Below are 23,390 nucleotides of genomic sequence, written 5' to 3' on the forward strand. Positions count from 1 at the left end.
CCTGAAGATGCGTGTTTATTTTGCTAACTCCATCACTGTTCTGATTGCAAAAAGTTCTACACTTTCTCCACCACAAATTCTTTGTATGCTGATGCAGCAAATCTTACTCAGAGAGCAAAACACTCGCGTGCCAGTAAAAAATTTAGTTTTCTAATTTTCTTTTGCAGATCACATGTCTGTTTCTTCACAACATATCAGAAAAAAAATCTTAATCGAACCAGATAACACTGTTGGAAAACAGCTTACTTGATGGGTTTGTAGTAGTTTTTTAATCTAAATTATTTACTGTAGTTACACTATACAAGTTTCAAAATTGAAGCGAAACCATTTGTAATTATGCAAACACATTCGACTATCGTTACTGGTTTGTTCAATCAGAGATTGATTTTGTTTTACATGTGTATGAATCAGAGTAAAAGTGAAGTACACGAACAAGAAGAATCAACTATGAAACGTGCAAAAGAGTTAACGCGAAAGAGACCAAACCGGTTGCATTTATAACCAATCAAATTGAGAATCCTGAGACGTATACGGAATAAACTACTATATGTTTAGCCTATACATATATACCCATTTGGTGCATTCAGGAAGATAAGACCAAGCCAAAAAAAATTGCTAGATATTCTAAAAGAAAACACAGATCCAGAGTTACCACTAACCATGAAATTCTTCATTGATCACTAAAATTTGATCATAAAATTGGGCATCCATCCGGTGAAACAAACATTGAAAGATAACCCAATCTAGCAAAAAGAAAGAAGAAGAGAAAAAAAAAAAAACAGAGCCTAAGGAAAAGTTCTAAGACATCTCGTTGAAACCCTCCCTTGAAAATTTGAGGAGTGGATCCAAGGATGAGAAGAACCAAAAACCCATTACAAAAAAAAAAGGAAAAGAAAAAAGATTCCTGGGTAGTTGTTCATTTACAAATTCAGATTCTAACAATGAGAAAAAGAAAAGGAAAAAGGGGACGTCAAACCTCTGCTTTCTGCAGCAGAGGGGTGAAAACGACGACGTTTTCCTTACAGGAATCGGAAACGTCAGCATCGGAGACCAAGTTGAGGAAGTCTTGAAGAGAGAGTTTTCCGTACTTGTGTTCGTCCTTGTGGAGAAATTTAACGACGTTAGAGAAAAAGGGGACTTGGCAAGGGAGGACCAAACCGCCGTTACCTCGGAGTCCGAACTGTTCCTCGGTTTGTTTGAGGAGGCCCTCGAAGACGGGGAGGTTGAGGAAACGCGCGGGGATAGCGAAGCGCGTGCGTTCGGGGCCGACGTAGACGAAGGTGAACCCGGAGGGAGGGCGGCGCGTGGAGGAAGGGTCCTCGGAGCGGCGGCGGAGGCTCATTTGCTTCCACCGCGACATGAGGTGTTTGAGACGCACGATTTGCCGAATCTTGTCGACCTTCTTATTCATAACACCCGCCATTGGAGAAGGGTGAATGAAGAAGAAGATGAAGAAGAAGAAGATTTGAGAAGGTTTTGGTTTTTGAGTTGTAAAGAGTTTTGAAGCGAGTGAGAGGGATAAAATAGTGTGAGAGTAATGAGTGTGAACCGATTCTCTGCTTAAGAGAATGATTGTGTTTTTCCTAACCCAACCCAATACCCATTTACTTCTCTTAAGTGCCTTTATCTTCCCCATAACATAATAATTCACACATTCATAGGACTAATTTTTATTTATTTATTTCAATCACAAAATTAATTATTCATTAAATTAAAAAAACTTATTAATTAATTATCGCCACATGTCAGTGACTTTTTTCCGTTATTTAGCGAGATTCAAATTGAGTATTGTGATATAACATTATGTATCACCAATGCACTCAAAAAAATTAACTCCTGATATTTTATTTTCTTGTGCTTTTATTGATTCAAAAGCCACTTTAATAAATTATTAATTACATTGTAACAAAATAATTAATAATTTGCATATAAGTTATCGAGTTTAAAATAAGCTATCTTCCACTTCCTTCCTATTCCGTGGTAAATGTAATTTAATTCTGGTTTAATTATAATTTTATTTGGTACACTTTGCCGTTTTTGGGTTTTTGTTTTTTTATATAACCTTTTACTTTTAGTTTTTAAATTATTTGTAATTTTTTAAAGATTTCTATATTTAAAATATTCAACTCCGCGTATACATTATTTAGTTTACCATCAATTTAGAGAAAATGGGATATGAAAATGAGGTTATTTGATTTATAAAAAAATATTGAACTTTTATTAATGTATGTAACTGTTTTGGTTTGGTTGAGTTAATAAAGATTGATAAATTATTTGTCAATATAATGTCAAAATTGTTTTGAAATATATATTTTTAAATATAAACAGTTTTTATTTAAAATATATTTAAAAATAAAAAATCTTAAAATTATTATTTATTAATCATAAAAAATATTTAGAATTAAAAATCAAATAAAAAATATTATTTTAAACAATTAGATATTTGATATAAAATTAAAATAATAATTTATTCAATAGACTCCCAAATCCCTTACTTTCTCTTTATTTCACGTGCATTTTTCTCTCTTAAAACTTTCTTTACAAACAGTCTTCCATGGCCTACATCAAAAGCACAATTTCTACAAATAAACTTAAAACCAATTCTTTTACTTACAAATTATCTCAATCAAAAATATATATGTTATACAATAAGTTGAAGATTAAATTAACAGGTATTTTAATTCAATACCATATAAAAGTAAAATAATACATATGAATAAAAATAACTAAAAATATACTAAATTACACTTAATAACTCGATATTTCGGGTTTAAAAGTACCACAAACATAACATTCGTTTTCATTGAATCTTATTGTCTACTAAGTACGTGTTGAATTCAAACTCTTGTTTGTAGCTTTATTTGTAGTTTTATATGATCACTAACAACATTCCCTTATATAGTTCTATTCCATCTTCAATTTCATGATAAATATTTTCTTTAAGTGACTTATTGGTTGAATAAAATCATCAAAATTTCATTATGGGTACCTTTCTTTAATGAAAGTGATTGAATAAAACCACTTTAGGGTTAAACAGTTATTTTGGGAGAAAACATTTGCACCACAACACAAATTTATCATATATGTTATTTTTTAGTTTTTTATTCTTGCTAAAGTTAAGAATTTATAAAAAAACATTGAACTATCTCTAATTTTTTTATTGATTCTGGATATTTTCTGTTTAAAAGGGTTAGAGAGGAGAACAGAGATCAACAAAATTAATTTATTTCTAAAAATTAGTGGTAATTTGCCATGATGAATTTGAAGGAGATTGGAAAATTTTCATCATTGTATGAATGAAATAATGAAGTGGAAAAAACAGTTCAACACCGTCCATCATTTTTTTAAAATTAAAACAACAACAATAACAATAACAATAATAATAATAATAATATTTTAATTATGAGAATAAAATTATAATTTAATAAATTTAATCTTTAAATTTTTTTATCATACACAAATTTTACTTCCAAATTTCTTTACATTATATTTACTTGATACTCAAATTAATATTCACTTTTTCCAAATTTTTCTTTAAAATGACCTAGCAGCGACAATATAAAAGGTGTTAAAAATCAATCAATTTAAGATTTGATAAATTGACTATAGATTTTGAATATCGGTTCATACCTAATATCATATATATGTTATAAATTGAGATATCATATCATCATCATACAATGTTGGTACTAGACAGTAAATTTTAATTTTAAAGTTATTAAAAAAAATACACTCAATTAGCCTGTTTTTTTTTTTAAATAATTACATAAGGTACTGAAATTATGGAAAACAAAAGTCGAAACTATAATTTTAGCTTTTATATAAAATTACAATTAAAATTTTCTTTTATACGAATTAAGAATAGTAATAAATGCATTATGTTTTAAAAACACATTAGTTTAATTTAGACGGAGATAATAATTATTTTAGAAAATGATTAAAACAAATAATTAATTATTAATTAGATACTGATGAAATTAGTTCATTCCATTTTTTTCTTAAATTTAAAATGTGAGACAGAAGGAGTAATCAATAACAAAAATTTTTATTTATACAATTAAAATGATAGAATTACACTTGTGATAATGATTTAGAAAATAAAAATAATCATATAAAAAAATACAAAAAAAGTATTCTACATAATATAGATAAACAACAAATAAAATTATTTTAAAAAATATTAAATATGTTTTAGAAAAAATGACAAAGTAGTGAAGAAAATCGTATAAAGAAAAATAAATGAATGATCAACAATATTATAAGATAAAAAATATCTAATAAATATAACAAAACTTTTGAAATATCGACAAAGTTCTTAAGAGATTAAAAGAAGTGTAATAACAAGAAAAAAATATAAGGTTTCTATATTAATGAAATGTTTATGATATTGAACACTTACATAGAGAGTTAAATATTTTTATGTGAAAAAAATACACATTGAATAAAATATAAAAAATAATAAAAATATTAAAATATGAGACATAACAAATATTTAATTGACATACATTATTTAAACACATTTGTACAAACGTTATGTAAGAAGGAAAATTATCATGGAGATATAAATAAAGCTCATGATAAACCAAACAATTAAAATTAAGAACATATAGGAAGTGTGTGTATATATATATATATATATATATATATATATATATATATATATATATATATATATATATATATATATATATATATAATATAAAGAGAATTATCTTTTTTGTGTACACATTTTAAAATTTCAATTTTACCATTTATAATATAATTATTTATTAAATTTTTGAAAATTGACCGTTATTTTTATATATTTTTTTTTAAATCGTCTATCTCTTTTTCTTCTTCTCTTTTTCTTATTTATCAACAATTATTTTCTTATCTTTTTTGATATATTTCATTTTATTTTAATAAATATAATTTTATTTTACATATTAACTTAATAATATTACAATATCATCACCTGCTAATATAATATCATGCATATGTAAAAAATGCGTACACACAGGCGCTAGTATTGTATAAGAGAGATGTTACTTACAAATTTTAAAAGAGTATTTTTGTCTTTTGAAAATTATGTTATATGAATTTATAATATAATTAATTAGTAAAATTAACTATTATAGTTTTCTATGTCCAGATAAAATGAAACATCATTAATTATACTTAATTATATCTTAACTAGTGTCCTTAGGGTCCTAGTTAACATTCTCCATAAGAAAATAAAGATAAAGTTTTTATAATAATGAAACGTTTAAACACTTATATCAAGAATTAGACATTTTTATGTAAAAAATACATGTTAAATAAAAATATTAAAAAAGTAGTAAAAATATTTAAATACGAAACATAAAAAATATTTATTGTATTATTTAAATACAATTACACATAAATAATGGTAAGAAAGGAAATTATCATATGAATATGAATAAATTTGTTGACAAACTAAATAATTAAAATAAAAAATATAGAAAGTGTATAATTTATATAATTTAAACCGAGTGTTATAGCAGATATAAGAATGTGAGAGGAATATGTGTATGTGTTCATCTCCATTCCAATAAAAAAAAATTAAGTATTATCTATATTTGTATCTATACTTGCTCAACGGAAATAATAATAATAAAATAATAGTATTTTATAATTTCATGTATAAACATGTAAGTCAACCATTATATTAGAAACATATGTACAATCCAAAATAAAATCAACTAATCAATTAATAATATAATCTATTATTTCAAATGTAAATATCTTACTATTTAAGTTTGGCATTAGTACGCACCACTAATTATGGTTTTATTTATTAACAAAACATACTAATAACATACATATTGTCGATGAAAGTTCAGAAGAATAAATTATGTAATACTAAGTCAAACCTTTTTAATAATTTGAATATTTAAATTGAGAATAAATAATATTATAAATGTTAAACAAAAATGTCTAAATAATAATAAGTAAATATATTGTTTAAGTATAGTTAAATGAAAAACGAAAAACAAAGTAGAAAGTTGTGACCGTACAAAGCAAAAAAAGTTAGTGCAGCAGAGGGCGGAGTTTGTGGGAGAACGCCGTAGTACTTTTCCGTATGCTCTCTCTCTCCTCTTCCATCACATCTCATGCATTTTCACAACACATTATTATATTCTCTTTTCTTTTTCTTATCACATCAATTTCTATAAAATTTATTTATTGCTTGTGCGCAAACCAAGAAGAACAGTTACTATTTATATACGAAAACAATTTAAAAGTTAAAAAAATAGTTTTACCGGTCAAGTCTTCTGAGTCACTTCACATGGGTGTGATGCAGATTAGTTACTAACCACTCACATGAAGATTGGGACACTACACCCGTGATTTCTTCAACCGCTCTTCTCTCCACATTCACTTTTCTCTTCCTTAAACCTTACTTTTTTCCTTTTCTTTTTTTTTTTTTTTATCGCATCGCAGCTTACGGATCCCTTGCCGCAAATCACTCTTCTTACTCTCTCAACACTTACCAATCATAACCATTAAAATATTCTTTACCTACCGTTTTCAACCGCTCAACGCACTTCTCCCATAGCTGTTAAAATGGATTGGTCGTCCTGGTTCAACTCGATTTATTACGAATTGATTATTTAATGGGTCAAATTTAATTCGATTTATTTATTAACGAGTTAGAAATTTAAATTCGGTTTATTTCATTACGGGTTGGTGAGTTAAATGAATTGGCTCACTAGCACACTTAATTAAAAAAATTATTAATTTTTTTAAGTCATAAATTATATTTTAGATTAAAATTTAAATAAACTTGAATACAATTAATTAAAAAAATTTAATTTTTTTCTTAAGTCAGAAATTATATTTTAGATTAAAATTTAAATAAACTTGAATACAATCTCAATATAATCCAAAATGATGTTGGTCCACGGATTCTAATCCACTTTGACGGCTTTAACTTCTCTTATTTCTTCCAATCCCATCTATCACTTCCTATTTTATTATTTAAAATTTATATCTACATATTCTTTAGGTTGGATTACTTGATTTTTATAATTACATTCATTTTGACTCAATATATATTTATCAACTTTATATATCACTTGAGTTATAAATGGTATAAAAGTCGATGGTTCAAAATGATTAACACATAACTATAATGAAAGTGGATGTGATACGTCGTAGGAGAAATATATACATATAAAAAAAAAATCACCTTAAGGACTGGATAATGAATTTCTCTACATCAGAATCCTACACCCGAATTCCAAATTCCAAATTCAAAAGTTAACTTTATTTATTCTCTAGGTACGATGAATAATCTCTCAAATCACATGCCTAACATCTTCTTACATGTCCAATCCGTATATGAAAACATTTTCATTAGGTAAACTCAACAACTCAGCCATTACTTATGAGAATTGTCTAACCAGATTTGTTAGTCATTAATAAACAAAACTAGTAGGTAAAAACGTACTTAACAATGCTTCAGGATTACAAGGACCACGTTCTTTTTATTAACAAAGAATTTATATCTACCAAGTTTTGACAAAGTATAAATAGAACTAAATTTATGCGGATAACAATAACTTGATTTATGAATATTCAAAATTAAGTACAACTCAAGTACATATTCAATACACAAGTACATTTTTTTTTAAATGTGTAGAAATTTCTTTTCTCTACAGATTTTGCCAAACTCACCTCCTTTTTTACAACATTTTGAGAACATCATGTCAACGTGGCACAGGATTCTGTGTTTAAAGTTACTATTAATTATTGACAATGACTCTGTTATCACATGCTATGAATTAAACTTGTTTTGCACACATAAGAAAGCTATGATTTAGAAATGTTATCATTTTTTTAATATATATATAAAAAAGTGTGAAGCCATGCAGAAGCAACGGTGGTAGTTTTGTGCAGAAGGAGCAGTGAGGTTGCAGAAATCAGAGGTTTGTGTCGGGTAAAAAATGGAATCACGCTCACCAAGTACAGATTCGTGAGATCAAAGTGTCAGCAAGTAGAACCGTCGACCCACACTTTTGTCGGCACGTGCAGGGCACGAGCGTCGGAGGAGTGTGCTGTTTCCAACAGACGCCTCTGTGCGCGTGATGCTTGCTCAGATAATTTAGCCTAGAACGCCGGGACGTGACCTTGGCAGTTTTTACAGTTTGGTCCGCATCACGATACTAGTTATGATCCCACGGAAGGGAAGAGGAAATAATAATAAAAAATTGGAAGAAAGAAGAAAAAGGAAAAATAGTAAAAATAAAAAAAGTTTTATTTTATTTGTTGGGTCTACAGAAAGTAAGTAATAATAAAATAATATTTCAAGAAAGACTATTGAAATTCAATTTTGAAATAAAAATAAAAGAGGATAAATTGAGAGAGATGAGGGATAAAAATATTAAATATATAATAAAGTGATTATAGTTGAAATGATTGAGAATAACTTTGTATTGTAATTTGAAATAAAAACAAGAGAGGATAAATTGAGAGTACGATACTTCAAGTTTTGTACTGTAATTTGTAATGTAAAGTGGATACATTAATAGTGTAAATATATTTCATGGAAACTAGTTTTCACAGTTTTGTTCATGGTGATATTTCAAAAAACAATAGTTCTGTGAAAGACAATTTCTTTTAAAAAATAAATAAAGTGATAGTAGATACGAAGACAACTTAACCCTCTCTTTGTCCATTCATTAGTAACGGGCCTATGATAGGCTCGAAAAGACGAAAATAGTGGGCTCGGACTGCCTTGTAATCTTAGGCCCGAGATTGAGTTTCGCTATCCCTCTAAGCTCAGTTTTTTTTTTTTTTTATTTATTAAATGCATTTAAAAGTTAGGTTCCTGCACCCATCAATTTTATAAATGGCTAAGTCTTCCGGATTATTAATTCCGGAACAGACTTTTCAAAATAGGATTCTCTGAATTTCTGGTATAAAACTTTTCAGAATAAAATTTTCAAAAAGCAAGATTTTCAAAATATAATTTCCGCAATGCATCAAATATATTCTAGAACATGTGTTTTTGGAAACAACATTTTGGAATACATTCAATATCTTCCGGAATGAATTTTTTAGAATACTCCTACATGTGTCTTAAAAGAACTTTCGGAAATACATAAAATATTTTCCAAAAAAAAAAACTTTCCAAAATTAGTTATTTTAGTATTTTTCTCTTTTTCTTTTACTGACAGCAGCGACATTGGTGACGGTGGCAGCTGCAATGACAATGACAGTGGTGGTGTAAATATATTTCATGGAAACTAGTTTTCACAGTTTTTTTCTTGGTGTTGTTTCAAAAAGGAATAGTTTTGTAAAAACATTTTCTTTTTAAAAAAGTGACAGGAGATGTGAAGACAACTAAACCTTTTCTTTGTCCACCCAATAATTTTAGAAACGGGCCTCTGATAGCCCAGTAAGGACGAAAATAGTGGGCTTCGATGGCCTTGCAATCAGGTCCAAGATTGAGTTTCGGTATCCCTCCAAGCTTACCTGTTTTTTTTAAATGCATTTAAAACTTACTCCAGTAATTATACTTCGCAAAGGCTTTTTTTATTTTTTATTTTTTTACCTTTCACATGCATGATTTGTTCCAACTTTTTTCATGGTGTGTGAACAAATCTAAATCCTCCACGTAATATATTTATCGTAATATATTTAGCACAGAATCTATAATTCACAATTATCTTTTATTTTTAGGAAGAAGGAGTCATTCACAAAATACTTTATAAGAACTACTCCACGTCCAACAAAAATCCAAACATAATTTCAGGAACAGAGTGCAGAAGGAGTAACAAACAAACGGTGGCAAAGAAAAGAAGGTGGTGGCGCCCACCAGAAAGCGCGAACAAACACGTCCTTTGTCTGAATTGAAAAGGTGTCGAATATGCATTCAGAGAGAATGTGTTGTATTCAAGAAATGATGATGATGATGACGATGAAGAAGCATGTTGATATTTCAATTCAACAATGCCCATAGTATCCCTCACTCTCACTAGTACTCATAATCACGTTCCACATCTTTGAAACTCCTGCACCGCACCTGTTTGATCAACGATTCACTCCAATGAAGTGCTTCTCTTTGCCCTCACTCTCTGTTCCCACTCTCGCCATCCTCCCTCAATGCGCTGTCACGGTTAGAGTTTCTCTCGCCAACAGGTTCTCCCAATTGCATGAGAGCGATTCCGTTATTCGCTCGGTGGCGAAGACTCGCGCCGCTCGGAATGGCGGCGCTTTCGACACCGAAACCGCGGTGGTGGAAAAACCGCAATTGGAGAGTCTCTTTCAAGTTTCCACTGGCTACCCTTCCCCCTTCGGTGCCACCGTTAGAGACGGTGGAGTCAATTTCGCCATTTACTCTCTCAATGCACTCTCCGCCACTCTCTGTTTGTTTACTCTCTCCGATTTTCAGAATGTGAGTCACTCCTCTCTCCGTCTCCCGATCCCCTAGAATGAGTTTAATAATCCAATTGTGTATGTGGATTCACGTTCGATGCTCTATAATCACTTTAAAATGTTTGCATGTTTTGTTTGACGTCCACGAAACGTTTCTAGGTCTCAACCTGAAGCAATTTAAGTAACAAAAGTACTCTTAACTTGCTTCGGGAATAAGAACATTCATTCATTATAACAATAATTAAAAATATTCCAAATCAAGTTTCCGAAGGATCATCCAAATACATATTAAAACTTCTGAAAACTTAATTCGGTGGGAGTTTGTGGTTGTTGACCATTTGGGTTTATTTGTTGCAGAATCGAGTGACGGAGTCTATTCCTCTTGATCCGTTGGTAAATAAGACTGGAGGTGTTTGGCATGTTTTCCTGAAAGGAGATTTTAGTGACATGCTTTATGGATACAAATTTGATGGCAAGTTTTCTCCTCTGGAGGGGCATTACTATGACTCTTCTCGTATACTGTTGGACCCTTATGCAAAAGTTAGTACCTGTGCAGTTTGCCTCTTCTTGTTTTTGATTATTTTGTACAAATTGAAGAGTGGCGCAACAAAACTCCATCTATTGATGATCTTTTGTGTTTTCTTTAGTTATTGGAGTGGACCCTAATCATATATATTACTCATTTGTCTAGGCAGTTATAAGCAGAGGGGAGTTTGGGGCTTTAGGGCCTAATGGTAACTGCTGGCCCCAGATGGCTGGCATGGTACCTTCTGATCATGATGAGGTGCTTTATTTGTTTTAATGGTTTTTAGTTTTTACTGTAACTTTTTAAACATTATGTTTCACTTGTGCAACTTGTTTAGTTTGATTGGGAAGGAGATTTGCCTCTGAAGTATCCACAAAAGGATCTTGTAGTATACGAGATGCATGTGCGAGGGTTCACAAAGCATGAGTCGAGCAACACCAAGTTCCCTGGTACATATCTTGGTGTGGTGGAGAAGCTTGACCACTTAAAGGTGAAGTTTCTGATAATTTTTTAGGATAATTTGGAGAGTTCCTTGTGAAGTTTTATTATGTAAAAGTAGTCCAGTATTTTTTTTTATGAAGTTTTTGTTGAATCTAATAGATTGTGCATTTCTGAAATAATGGTAATGAACTCCTCAACAGTATAAGGAAAGAATTGTGTCTTTATTTAGGAAATAGAGGTACTTTTTCAGCGAGATAACACAATGCATGATTTTAAAGGCACTTGAATTGAACTCAGGGTCAGGGTTATACTTTGGGTTGAGTCATACTTTCATCTAGGTTCATCAGCCATACTATTCTCCCATGCTGTTGAATCTACAATATATATTTTTTTTCATGAACTTGGGGTTTTACTTTATGTGTTTTTCCTCTATATTGCGCTACTGGACAAAAGCAGATATGAATATATAAAATGTTTTCTAATCCATATGAAACTGTTTTCATGTGGTTTTATTTGTTTTGCAGGAACTTGGAGTCAATTGTCTTGAACTAATGCCATGTCATGAATTCAATGAGCTGGAATACTCCAGTTACAATTCTGTACAAGGGGACTACAGGTAAGGGAGTTATTTTGTTCATGGAATACTTCTATTATGATTGACTTCAGGTTATATTGGAATCGAAGTCATCTTATATTACAATTCGTTTTTTGACTTCTCTTAGAGTTTATCTTAATTATATCCCTTTGTTGTAGGGTCAATTTTTGGGGCTATTCAACCGTCAATTTCTTCTCTCCAATGATCAGATACTCATCTGCTGGCATAAGAAATTGTGGCCGTGATGGGATTAATGAAATTAAATTACTAATCAAAGAGGCACACAAACGAGGAATAGAGGTCACCAAAAATATATATGATTCCATTTCATTCACTGTTTTCTGCTTCTTTTTTATTTTTAAATGAAATTATGTTTTCATTGCTATTTTACTGCTTCAGGTTATCATGGATGTTGTTTTCAATCATACAGCTGAAGGGAATGAGAATGGTCCCATTATTTCTTTCAGAGGTGTGGACAACAGTATCTATTACATGGTAGCACCCAAGGTGAGTTCAATAGTTTTGCTCCCTGTTTCCGCTTGTAAGTTGGGGTTAAGACTGAATTTCTTTAACAGAACTCTCCTTGGATAAACAAAACAGAAATATAGTGTGGAAAATGAGATAATTGCCAAATTACAGGGAAAATTCCCTTAGTCAGTCAAAAGACTACTGGATCATCTGAAATCCTCAAATTCTTTCTACCGTGCCATTCTATTCCGCCTCCTTTAGTCCTCCTTAATTATTAGCAGAATTCCTGTTCTACACCTCTCATGCCACCTGTCCTTTCTGTTATTTTCCTCTCTCTCTCTACAAACTACTTTTTCTTCCAGCTGCTGTCCTCTCTCATATACTCACTGGCCTTGATTGTCAGCCCTAACTCCTTGACTCTCTTGGCCTGAATTAACTGTTCCTTCCCCCTTTTTCCTTCTCGTGTTTACTATAAATGGCCCATAAGTTAGAAATTTTCAAGCTTTGTAATAACTCAAAACATTCTCCATCCAGTAGGAAAAGACTTTTGTTGTTGTTGGAAGAGGAAGAACTCAAATATTACACTACAAGGTAGTATATTTATAAGAAGGGGATTCTTGGTACAATTATTTCTAATTTTTTAATTACTAACTGACAAATAAAATTCAAATTTTGTTTAAGGTCTGCGTCTTTACTTCTTAAGGATAGTAATTAATTTTGCAGATTAGGTTTTTGTAGCTCTATGAATAATTTCAAATTATTTTAATTTATTCTTGTGAGCTTTTGTTTCTTCTAATTCTAATTATGTATCACGGATAATGTAAACTAGATTACTAGATATACTTTTATGAATTTTCAGGGGGAGTTCTATAACTATTCTGGATGTGGAAACACATTCAATTGCAGTCATCCAGTTGTACGACAATTTATAGTGGACTGCTTAAGGTATGATTACAATAAATATGAAATATATTTCTCGTGGATTTTGTTTATAAACATGTCAAAACTCTTTCTGTTATTATTATATGTCCCAATTCTTGATTTGAAGACAAATATTTATAATCAGATATTTAAAAGATTGTTGACTTTTTTGCTTGTGGGCATTTACATGCTTGGCATAGGTGTACAATTACATGCATGCTTTATATCATAAATTTCAGATGTAGAGGGGTGTGTGTGTGAGAGAGAGACTATTCCTTAAAGCGTCAGAGAACATATAAAATTTAGATCCTAGATTAGTGATTAATTTTCGAGTCTGCTGTCATACAACTAGCATTTCACTTCCTATGTAATTTACCTTAATGCCATATCTTTTACCCTTATACAGTGCATGATGCTATGCTCTTTCAGTTTACTACTACAGTCTGGTCAGATTTGTTTCAGTTGTTATTTACTTGGGCTTATTACAAGTTGCTAATAGAATATTTTACTAATTTTCTCTTGTGCAACAGATATTGGGTTACAGAAATGCACGTGGATGGTTTTCGCTTTGATCTTGCTTCTATTATGACCAGGAGTAGTAGGTAATACATAGTGCATTGTTTCTAAAAGATTTCTGTAGACTGATAGATCTTACTGTTCTTATTACCTCTCATTGCTTATTACCAGTCTCTGGGATGCAACTAATGTGTTTGGTGCTCCAATAGAAGGTGAATTGTTGACAACTGGAACCCCTCTAGGCAGTCCACCATTAATTGACTTGATCAGTAACGATCCTATACTTCGTGGAGTGAAGGTTTTCCAACTTAATTCTTTACAATCAATTGTGTACCTTTGTTTGTCATCAATTTGTGGAGATACACTGTATCCCAATTCCGTGCTTTCTAAATTAACTTTTGAAGTGTATCAAAGTAAAATCTGAATTGAAGGAATCCTTTTTAACGTAGTTTCCAAGAAATAAACAGATTTCACCAAAATGATAGTATGGGCCCTGTTGGATTGGAAATTAGGATTTTCTGTAAGTTATCTGGGATTGTACAAATAAACCTCTCTAGATATTGTTGAGCAAGATGATGGTCATCCAAAAAAACCCAACAACCTTCCTTCAATGCTTCTTTAAGCCCAGAACCTTTTCCCCAAACAATGATTAAACTAGTTTTCCTTACACCTAGACTACCTTCTAGTGGAACATGCTTTCGAAGTTGCATAGTCTGTAAAACTCTCAGCGCATCCTACAAGTAGTTGGCGCCAAGAAATCAAATCCACCATCCTCAACAAACCTATTGTTTAAAAGGTTTTTAATTAAAAGTGGTGTCATAATGTCTTATATAGGTTTGCTCGTGGTTCATTGGTATCAAACCCCCTCAATATATCCCTTTTGAAAAATTTCAACACTAAGTACGTATTCTAATATACTTAACCTTTAGAACTAGTATCACAAGTGAAAGTCCGCTGATTTAAATAGACAAATATATTGATTGAGTAATTTCAAAGGAGATGGCTAAACTGGTCACAAAGATTTAGGTGATTGAGTGTTATTTTTTTGCAATAGGTGCTCACTGTTGATCCTTATTATCTTATGTCACTTTTGAATTAGAATATTTACAGGTTAAAGACAGCCTTTTAAAGTAGTGTTTCCTTCTAGGTGCCATTTACTGTCTTGTTGCCTCACCTCATCTATATTGAGTGTGTAGCACGATTCGTTGGACTTGGTCATGCTTCAGCATTTTGTTGGTCATTGTAATCATTGTTATCTGTTTTATAGATTAGTTTTTCAATCATTTGGAAGCAGTTAGCTAACATGCCAAGTTTCTTAATTTCTTCTTGTATATAGCTTATAGCTGAAGCTTGGGATGCTGGAGGCCTCTACCAAGTTGGCACCTTCCCTCACTGGGGTATTTGGTCAGAATGGAACGGGAAGGTTAGTACAAAAGTAACTGTTGGATTCATAACCCTGTTATTTTGCTGTAACAAAAGCATGTAGTAGCACATCTTGAACTTGATAACAAAAGACACAAAGGTCATAACTGCATCTGTTCTATTGCATCATATCATATGCATCCTGTAGCCTATTTAAATGAAACTGCAAGAATAATTGCATGAGGTTTCATTTTTACTGAAAATAACCTGGTTTTAAGTTATATGAACTTGTCAACTGAAATGCAATTAAACTTTGTATGTAATTTATATTCTGTTTTCAGTATTTCTCCGCAATTTTAATTTATGACAGATATGCTATACAATAGTGGATTACTGTAAACCACACAAAACTGTCATGGCTTTTCCAAATGTTCAATCTTGAATAAAATGTTGGACTATGAACTTGGCACAAAAGTGGTCAATTATTTGTTATGATTAATTTACAATGAATTCTCTTCTTCTCCAGACCAGTCTGCAATATTTTATAATTATCAGTAGTATGGAATTACCTATGCATGCATTTAATGAGAATTTCATTGATTTCCTCGACACAAGCTAAAATGTTGAGAATTTAACCAAAATATATGGACTGTTTACCTTTAGCCAAATGCATTCACCCATCTACAAGCTCCTCTGCCGCCAGCCGCTCCCCTTCCCCTCCCCATTGTTAGTTCTTTGCTTTCCATCTATGTCTCTTTAATCAATATGGTCACATATGTTCTTAGTAATGCATGATCCACAAATTGTAAATTATATAGTGTACTTGTGGTGAGGTGTATGAGTTATCAACTATCTATTGTTTTGCAGTATAGAGACACGGTGCGCCAGTTTATCAAGGGTACAGATGGCTTTGCTGGAGCATTTGCTGAATGCCTTTGTGGGAGTCCTAATTTATATCAGGTTTATTTGACGTCTCATATCATCATATAATAATAATTTACTTTGTATATAAAGTCCCACATATACTCTTACAATTGTGATAATTATTATTGATTTATTGTCACAGTGATTATTGCTTTAATGGGTCTTTTTTTTGTTTTATTTTCCCACTTTGTACAGTAAACATCTTGTTTGGCTGTTCGGATTTGCTTGATATATATTAGTTTTAATTTCAGCTAAATTTGTATCTTTAGCTCTTTTTTTTGCCATCTTCTTTTCTTGTACTTTCTTCTTTCTTGTAATGGACATTACATTACTTGTGTCTTTGGTCCAGGGAGGAGGAAGAAAACCATGGAATAGTATTAACTTTATATGTGCACACGACGGGTTCACGCTAGCTGATTTGGTGACCTATAACAGCAAGCATAATTTGTCAAATGGGGAAGACAATAATGATGGAGAAAATCATAATAATAGCTGGAACTGTGGACAGGTAATGCTTAGAAACCTGCTTCAGAGTCGCATTTAAAGTGATTTTCTTTTACTTCTCCTTCCATGGAATGCTGTTACTTCATCTCAAGATTTTTTAAGCAACATGAATGCCATTAATATTTCAATATTCATGGCAAGATCTAAAGCTCAATACTTCAGCAGTTAGGAAATGAACATAGTAGATTTATGTAGATAAATTTTAATATGTTGGTCAAAATTGTTCACAGAAAATGAATAAAGAGGATACATGGGGCTAATATAATCTTTCTTTTGTTGTAAGTCACGACGGAGACAAACTTGTCCAGTGTGCTCCCGTCATTCGGAACATTGCTTAGAATCTTTCTCCAAATTTTTTCTTGGTTCTTTGGATCCGTATTTTTTCTTTTAGTGGGGGCAAAGTAATAATTTAGAATGTTAATTTTTCTTGGTTATGCTCAAAGTATTAGATTATTTATATAAAGTTACATGACATACCTTTGTATTAAATGTTAATTCCATTTTTATAACTAATGTAGGAGGGGGAATTTGTCAGTCCCTTAGTGAAGAAATTGAGGAAGCGACAAATGCGGAATTTTTTTCTCTCTCTCATGGTTTCCCAGGTAAGACCCAATTAAAAGAATAGTTCCTTATCAAATTTGTTTGGACTGAAAGAACTTCTTTGTGTTGCGTGTCAGTTAATAATAAGTTTTGCTTTATGCATCTCTCTATGGTGTGGAAGCACATATAAAGACTCGTTTAAGGTGTACAATAAAGTATTGTTTGCTACTTCAATAACTGGGGAATGTGGTCATTAGTTGGATTTTAAGTATAATATGACTTTGTAATGCACAGATGGAGAAACAGTTAAAATGTGAAATTACTGTAGTTTAATGCTGTTGGCTTTTTACATTGATCAAATTATTCTTTATTTATATAAATGTTAGCAGCACAAATTCTGCTTACTGACTTTCAGTTTATCTTATCAGGGAGTTCCAATGATATATATGGGCGATGAATATGGACACACAAAAGGGGGAAACAATAATACCTATTGTCATGACAATTATGTGATCCTCTTGTCCACTTAAATTTTCGATGCATACCCCACCACATTTTTAATTCTATTGATTTCAACCTTTTTGCAGCTTAATTACTTCCAATGGGACAAAAAGGAAGAATCCTCGTCAGACTTCTTCAGATTTTGTTGCCTTGTGACTAAGTTCCGCCAGTAAGTACTTCTTCAGTTTAATTGTTTTCTCGTTAGACTTTTGCTTTTTTATCATATTCCAACCTTATAATCTGCAGGGAATGTGAATCTCTGGGCTTAGATGACTTCCCAACATCAGAGAGGCTGCAGTGGCATGGTCGTTTTCCTGGAAGGCCTGACTGGTCCGATACTAGCCGTTTTGTGGCTTTTACCATGGTAAGATAATTTTGTTGGCCATATTGCCGTGCATAAGAATTGTAAATGGTAAAGACTGCAAGAATCAAATCTTGGGATCTATTTCTTTTAACCTGGCCTGAAAATGTGGAATTTGGACGTATTTCCAATAACTAAACCTTGAGTCTATGAGTTGAAGTCGACCAGAGAAACTCAGCATCTGGCAATGGCAGTATGTGCTTGCCTAGCTAGGTTGAGGAATAATCAACATGGTGCTTCTATCTTAAGGACAAAGAATCTATGGTTAGCAGCTATGTTGCTCGGATATGAATACACGGACACAAAGATAAGATTAAATTGAAAAAGTATGAGATACAGAACACGATGTGTATATAATATCAATTTTAAACTGTCAACTAATATATTGTCAATTAACATAAAAACTATCTAATTTCCAAAAAGTGAAAATTATTGATCATATAAGAATTGTTCCTTATTTTAATCATCATAATAGAAATTTATGTAATAAGTTTACAAATTTATGAGTTTTTTACAAAATCATTAGATTTGTGGTTATTAATTTTGTGTTGTATTCATGTTAAAATCATATCAAAGATAAAAAAATATCTTTCAAATCGAATATAGTTTCGGACACGGGACACATTTGGCGTGTTCGAGCTTCATAGGTTAGCAGTCTCCTCTAGACATTAAGATTGGCTGGCAGAACAAATGTAGCAAGTTGAGTACGAACTCCTGTTATGATTGTTTGCTACATCTCTGGTTACCATTTGAACACGTGAAGAATAATTTACTCTTAGCCCCAAATTTTATTTTGAAGGGCCAAATAATCGAACATTATATATTGGCACATGGTATAAACTATAGGCTGAGCTGCTCCAGGACTTAAACCAATACCCGCTCTTTCAAAGCTGTCAATGACATGCTCAGATTAGCATCAGTGGAACTTTTAATCTCAGTTTTTTCATTTACTAGTAATTATCTTAGCGAGAATGTTAAATCCTAAACGTTCTATTATTGGATACTCCATAAATAACTAACACCCTTATTTGGCATGAACTTGAATACAGGTAGACTCGGTGAAGGGAGAAATCTACGTTGCTTTCAATACGAGTCATTTACCTTTCACAATTACATTACCAGAGCGTCCTGGGTACAGATGGGAACCTCTTGTAGATACCAGCAAGCCTGTGCCATATGATTTCCTCACCCCTGACCTTCCTGGAAGAGAAATTGCTATACAACAGTACGCTCACTTTCTGGACGCCAATATGTATCCCATGCTTAGTTATTCGTCCGTTATCCTCTTGCGCACTCCAGATCAAAATGCGTAGCTTCGAGAATCGTGTTTCCTTGTTATTATCAGTTTTTTTTAATGTTTCTCTTTCTAGTATTAACCATAAAAGAAATCGTTCGATCGGTAAATAAGGAATAAAAAATGTATCCAAAATTTTCTTTAGTTTACATAGGAAAGGAAACAATAAGGAGTTAGTGATGTAATTATACGATGATGGAAAAGTGGATAAGTTGTATTGGCGCAATATATTTGAGCGAGTTTGCTCCACGTTTTTGTAACGCCTTTCATCCAGTGAGGGAGCAGAGAAAGGAGCACTTGAAGGTCAAAAATTGACCTTGTGAAGGTATGAACCTGAGCACCTTCACCCTCTAAGCTTTCCATTTTTCTTGAATATTGAATTCACTCTAAAGAACATAGCCCTCTATGACATCTATAGCCACTCTGCCTTCTGGCTACTAAGCGCCCAAAACGTAAAGGTATGTCCTTGACCCCTTTTTTTATTGTTAATTGTCTTTTTAATCTCTAATACGAATACACGCAATATATGTGCCTAAGATCTCCATTATCAGTAGTATGGAATTACCTAATGCGTACTAGAAAAGGAATTGGTGTCTGCTTTGATGAAGAAAAGAAAGAATGGCCATTTAAATTTGTTTGACAAGTGTTATCAAAGCATATTTTGCTATATTTTTTTCTTGACCAAAATTTGTTAAAAGTTGCAAAATCATGAATGTGGACGTCACTTAAATTTATAATTTATATAATTACTTTAATCAATTATAGTAAAATTTTAGAACAACACATTTACTAACAAGTCGTGTCGTATCATGAGGTTGTTCTATACGAAAATGACACCACCCATATTCAGCAAAAATAATGTTATCATCTTTTCCTTTTTTTTCTCAACCAAGGTAAACCTTTTGTTAACGTCTCTTATTAATCTAATATCAATGAAGTGTGTACAATGGAAAATTCAATAAGAAAAATATACATGATATTCTGTTCAAGAACCTTAAAAAAATGTGTTGTTTTTAAAAATAAGTAAATACAATTTTTATTTTAAAAAAAAAACTCCTTTTAGTTTAATTCGTTTTACTTTGAAATCACTGATATATTTTATAAATAGGCAATCGAGATCAAAGTAAAATATAAAAATTATTTAGGGATATATAACGTGACAGCAAGAATAAATCATCTTGGGAACTGATTCAGTTGTAAAATTTAATGAAAGACTTAAAATAAAACACTTTATTCATCAAATATCTAGAATTTTAGTGGAAATATCTTTTAAAAACAATTCTCACGTACTAAAATCATTTAATTATCACATTATTTTTTTAAGATTCTCACTCATCAATAAAGTAATAATTATACAGTTAAGATGGTGATGAGTTGTTTAAGAAACAAGATAATTGGTATATGTTTAAAATCTGTTTTTATTCTTTAAATATTTAATAATTTGGAGAGATTGTAAAAAAAATTAAAGATAAATATTTCAATTGAAATTATCATTTTCAATTTAACTATTATTTAACGTTTTTATCTAACACGAGAAAAGAAAAGGATATAAAATTAAGAAGGATTGTAACACGTGTGTTAGGAAGTAGTGGGTTTGGGAATGTAATGGTAAACACTGGAGAATTCCAGAAAAATCTAGACCCCACTCCATAAATACTACTCCCTCCAATCTTCGCCAACAACTACTCAACATACCCAAATTCTCCACCACCTCACGCGATCATCTTCGTCGCTCATTCCACTCGTTGGTTCGATTCGATTCCTTAGTTTCACATCTCCATGGAGCTACACAGATTGTTGAAAAGGAAAGGATGCGTCGATGAAGTTAACGACGATTTCCCTCTCTCTTCTCCCGCCACCAAGATTCGCCGTCTCGTGAGTGCTTCCTCTCTTAATTTCTTCGCTACTTACAACTAACCTAATTGTTTTTATACTAATCGATTCCGTTTGCACCGTCTCAGGATGCCGAGTTGCCGCCAATTGTGGAAGAAGAGGAACCAATACCGTCGCCGTCGCCGTCACCTTCACCGTGTCCGTCACCGTCTTCTAACGATGAGAGAGCTCTCGTGCTTTTCAAACCTCTTGCTCATTCCCCTTCCTCTTTCTCATTCACCGTCGATTCTGACCTTATCAATGAAATTACAAACAGTAAGTGTTTTCTTCCGTTGATTTAATTTGATAAAATGTGTTTTAGGTTTTTCGATTCTCAATTAAAACTCCTCTAAACTCCTATATTTTGATAATAATGAGTTTAGTGTTCGCAATATTATAATAGATGATTTTCGTCCTCTTTATGATACTTGGGATGCTAGATTAAGAGGCGAAGTTCATTCATTATGAGTAATACGTGAATCCTTCTAGCCGGTAGTTATTGAATTCATTTTTCTTTCATACTGCTGTCCTTTAATCGGAATTGTATGAAATTTTGGTCTAATTGCATCCTCAGCTAGAATTAAGTGCATGAACGATCGCGACCCAATTTCTTAGGATGGAGGCACATGAATATCTAAAATTTTATCGTTTTGAAAATGTGGAGACTAAGACTCACGTTGACCGGAAATTGAGGATGTCAAACCTAAAACTTAATTTTTTTTTCATCTTATTTACTAGTGTTCTTCATTGAAATGGCATCAATTCTAATTGATAAATGATCAAATTATTGCTATTATTATTGCAGATCAATTTCTCTTGTCCAAACAGAGTGATGGTGTTGTGACAGGGTTACAATCACGTGAGAAGAGTAATGATGAATTGGCTCTCGTGCCTTGGGTACCTTCTTCTTCTTACCAGTTCTCCGATGTTCATGATATTGACGACGACTCAAATATTGAGTTGATGGAAGCTGATGAAACGGAAGAAGGTGGGGGTTCTATGATGATGGATATTGAACAAGAAGGTGACACTGATAGTGACCCTAAAACTTACACATCAAGCATTCACTACCCAACAGCGCACTCTGGAATAACAGAGGGATTCCAGCAACACTGCTTGTTGCCTCAGCTTCCTCACAACACCTCAACTCCCATCTCTTGGACCCGCTGAGATTTGTTTGTTACATCTACCACTTACTATCTTCTTTTATGTTTAAGCAAGTTTTTCCCGTATTTAGGATAAGGGTTAGTAGACTAGACTGAACCCCTTAGTTACAGTTTTCGTTAGTTATAGTTTTCTTTTGCGCTATGGGAATCTCTCGCTTCTTGTGCAAGTGGCCATGCAAGTGTCACTAAGAAAAGAAAATGAATGTGTATATATTTTTTTGTCGCCATCTATGTATTGATTTTCATTTTAATTCGCACTGCTGCAAAGGGATGAACTGAAGTGTGTAAACTGTAAACCACGAGATCGATGATGAAATAACGACGACTGCCAATCAACAAGTCATTATATCCAGACATAATGATACCCGTTGAGATTTTAAATCTGCAAAGGGATGAACTGAAGTGTGTAAACTGTAAACCACGAGATCGATGATGAAATAACGACGACTGCCAATCAACAAGTCATTATATCCAGACATAATGATACCCGTTGAGATTTTAAATCGAAACTGAGTCTTGCGGTTTTAATCACGAAATTCGGTAAGATTTAAATAATTGAAACTGTAATTTTGAGATTTAAATTTCTGAAATTAGAATGTGATTAAAAATAGCTATTTTAATTATTTTAGCTTTATCTCTTAAATTTATAATATCTTAACTATTGTTTTGACAATTTATATCTAATTGCTTCTATTTTTGTTATTATAAAAATTAGAATAATTATAAATGATCTCATTTATAGAAAGATACTTCTTACCAACGTCATTATGTTTATTTTAAAGAAGGGTTAGCTTTTAAGGCACTAGAACCATGTGTAATAGGAACTTGAGGTGGCTTCATATAGTAATTTTGTATCGTTTATTGCTAGAGCTATTTCACACTACATGATTATCATTGCTATGAAAGAAATTAAGATTAAATATGATTTTTAACCAAATTGTTTGAAATTGATTTGATTGTTTTAAATATGTTAGTTGATTGTATTATAATAATATTTGAGTTGATTATATTATTTT

At 31.8% G+C, this 23,390-nt stretch overlaps 3 protein-coding genes across 3 annotated transcripts; 2 read left to right on the top strand and 1 right to left on the bottom strand.

The window, feature by feature from the left end:
- Positions 1-648: 648 nt before the first annotated feature.
- Positions 649-1,639, bottom strand: LOC114178982. The gene has a single exon (XM_028065153.1). The coding sequence runs from the start codon at positions 1,634-1,636 to the stop codon at positions 971-973; it is 666 nt and encodes a 221-aa protein (XP_027920954.1). The 5' UTR covers positions 1,637-1,639; the 3' UTR covers positions 649-970.
- Positions 1,640-10,054: 8,415 nt separating this feature from the next.
- On the top strand, positions 10,055-19,609 carry LOC114179039 (isoamylase 1, chloroplastic). Its single transcript, XM_028065234.1, has 18 exons — positions 10,055-10,402; positions 10,741-10,923; positions 11,075-11,167; positions 11,247-11,399; positions 11,875-11,966; positions 12,104-12,245; positions 12,345-12,452; positions 13,273-13,358; positions 13,865-13,936; positions 14,022-14,148; positions 15,187-15,273; positions 16,080-16,172; positions 16,486-16,644; positions 17,159-17,242; positions 17,609-17,689; positions 17,768-17,850; positions 17,928-18,045; positions 19,092-19,609. The coding sequence occupies exons 1-18, from the start codon at positions 10,055-10,057 to the stop codon at positions 19,353-19,355; spliced, it is 2,373 nt and encodes a 790-aa protein (XP_027921035.1). The 3' UTR covers positions 19,356-19,609.
- Positions 19,610-20,929: 1,320 nt separating this feature from the next.
- On the top strand, positions 20,930-22,627 carry LOC114176200. The gene is made up of 3 exons (XM_028061156.1): positions 20,930-21,211; positions 21,298-21,484; positions 22,014-22,627. The coding sequence occupies exons 1-3, from the start codon at positions 21,116-21,118 to the stop codon at positions 22,376-22,378; spliced, it is 648 nt and encodes a 215-aa protein (XP_027916957.1). The 5' UTR covers positions 20,930-21,115; the 3' UTR covers positions 22,379-22,627.
- Positions 22,628-23,390: the final 763 nt, after the last annotated feature.

Source organism: Vigna unguiculata, chromosome 3 (assembly GCF_004118075.2).
Source record: "Vigna unguiculata cultivar IT97K-499-35 chromosome 3, ASM411807v1, whole genome shotgun sequence".
Taxonomy (NCBI): domain Eukaryota; kingdom Viridiplantae; phylum Streptophyta; class Magnoliopsida; order Fabales; family Fabaceae; genus Vigna; species Vigna unguiculata.

What these genes read in the sequence shown, in the direction of transcription:
- LOC114178982 (XM_028065153.1), bottom strand. Translation starts at nt 1,636, where the DNA reads ATGGGGAAGATAAAGGCACTTAAGAGAAGTAAATGGGTATTGGGTTGG.
- LOC114179039 (XM_028065234.1), top strand. Translation starts at nt 10,055, where the DNA reads ATGAAGTGCTTCTCTTTGCCCTCACTCTCTGTTCCCACTCTCGCCATC. An exon ending in CTCTCTCCGATTTTCAGAAT is followed by an intron (nt 10,403 to 10,740) that starts GTGAGTCACTCC and finishes TATTTGTTGCAG; the next exon opens with AATCGAGTGACGGAGTCTAT. An exon ending in CCTATTGTCATGACAATTAT is followed by an intron (nt 17,690 to 17,767) that starts GTGATCCTCTTG and finishes ACCTTTTTGCAG; the next exon opens with CTTAATTACTTCCAATGGGA.
- LOC114176200 (XM_028061156.1), top strand. Translation starts at nt 21,116, where the DNA reads ATGGAGCTACACAGATTGTTGAAAAGGAAAGGATGCGTCGATGAAGTT. An exon ending in CCACCAAGATTCGCCGTCTC is followed by an intron (nt 21,212 to 21,297) that starts GTGAGTGCTTCC and finishes GCACCGTCTCAG; the next exon opens with GATGCCGAGTTGCCGCCAAT. An exon ending in TATCAATGAAATTACAAACA is followed by an intron (nt 21,485 to 22,013) that starts GTAAGTGTTTTC and finishes TTATTATTGCAG; the next exon opens with ATCAATTTCTCTTGTCCAAA.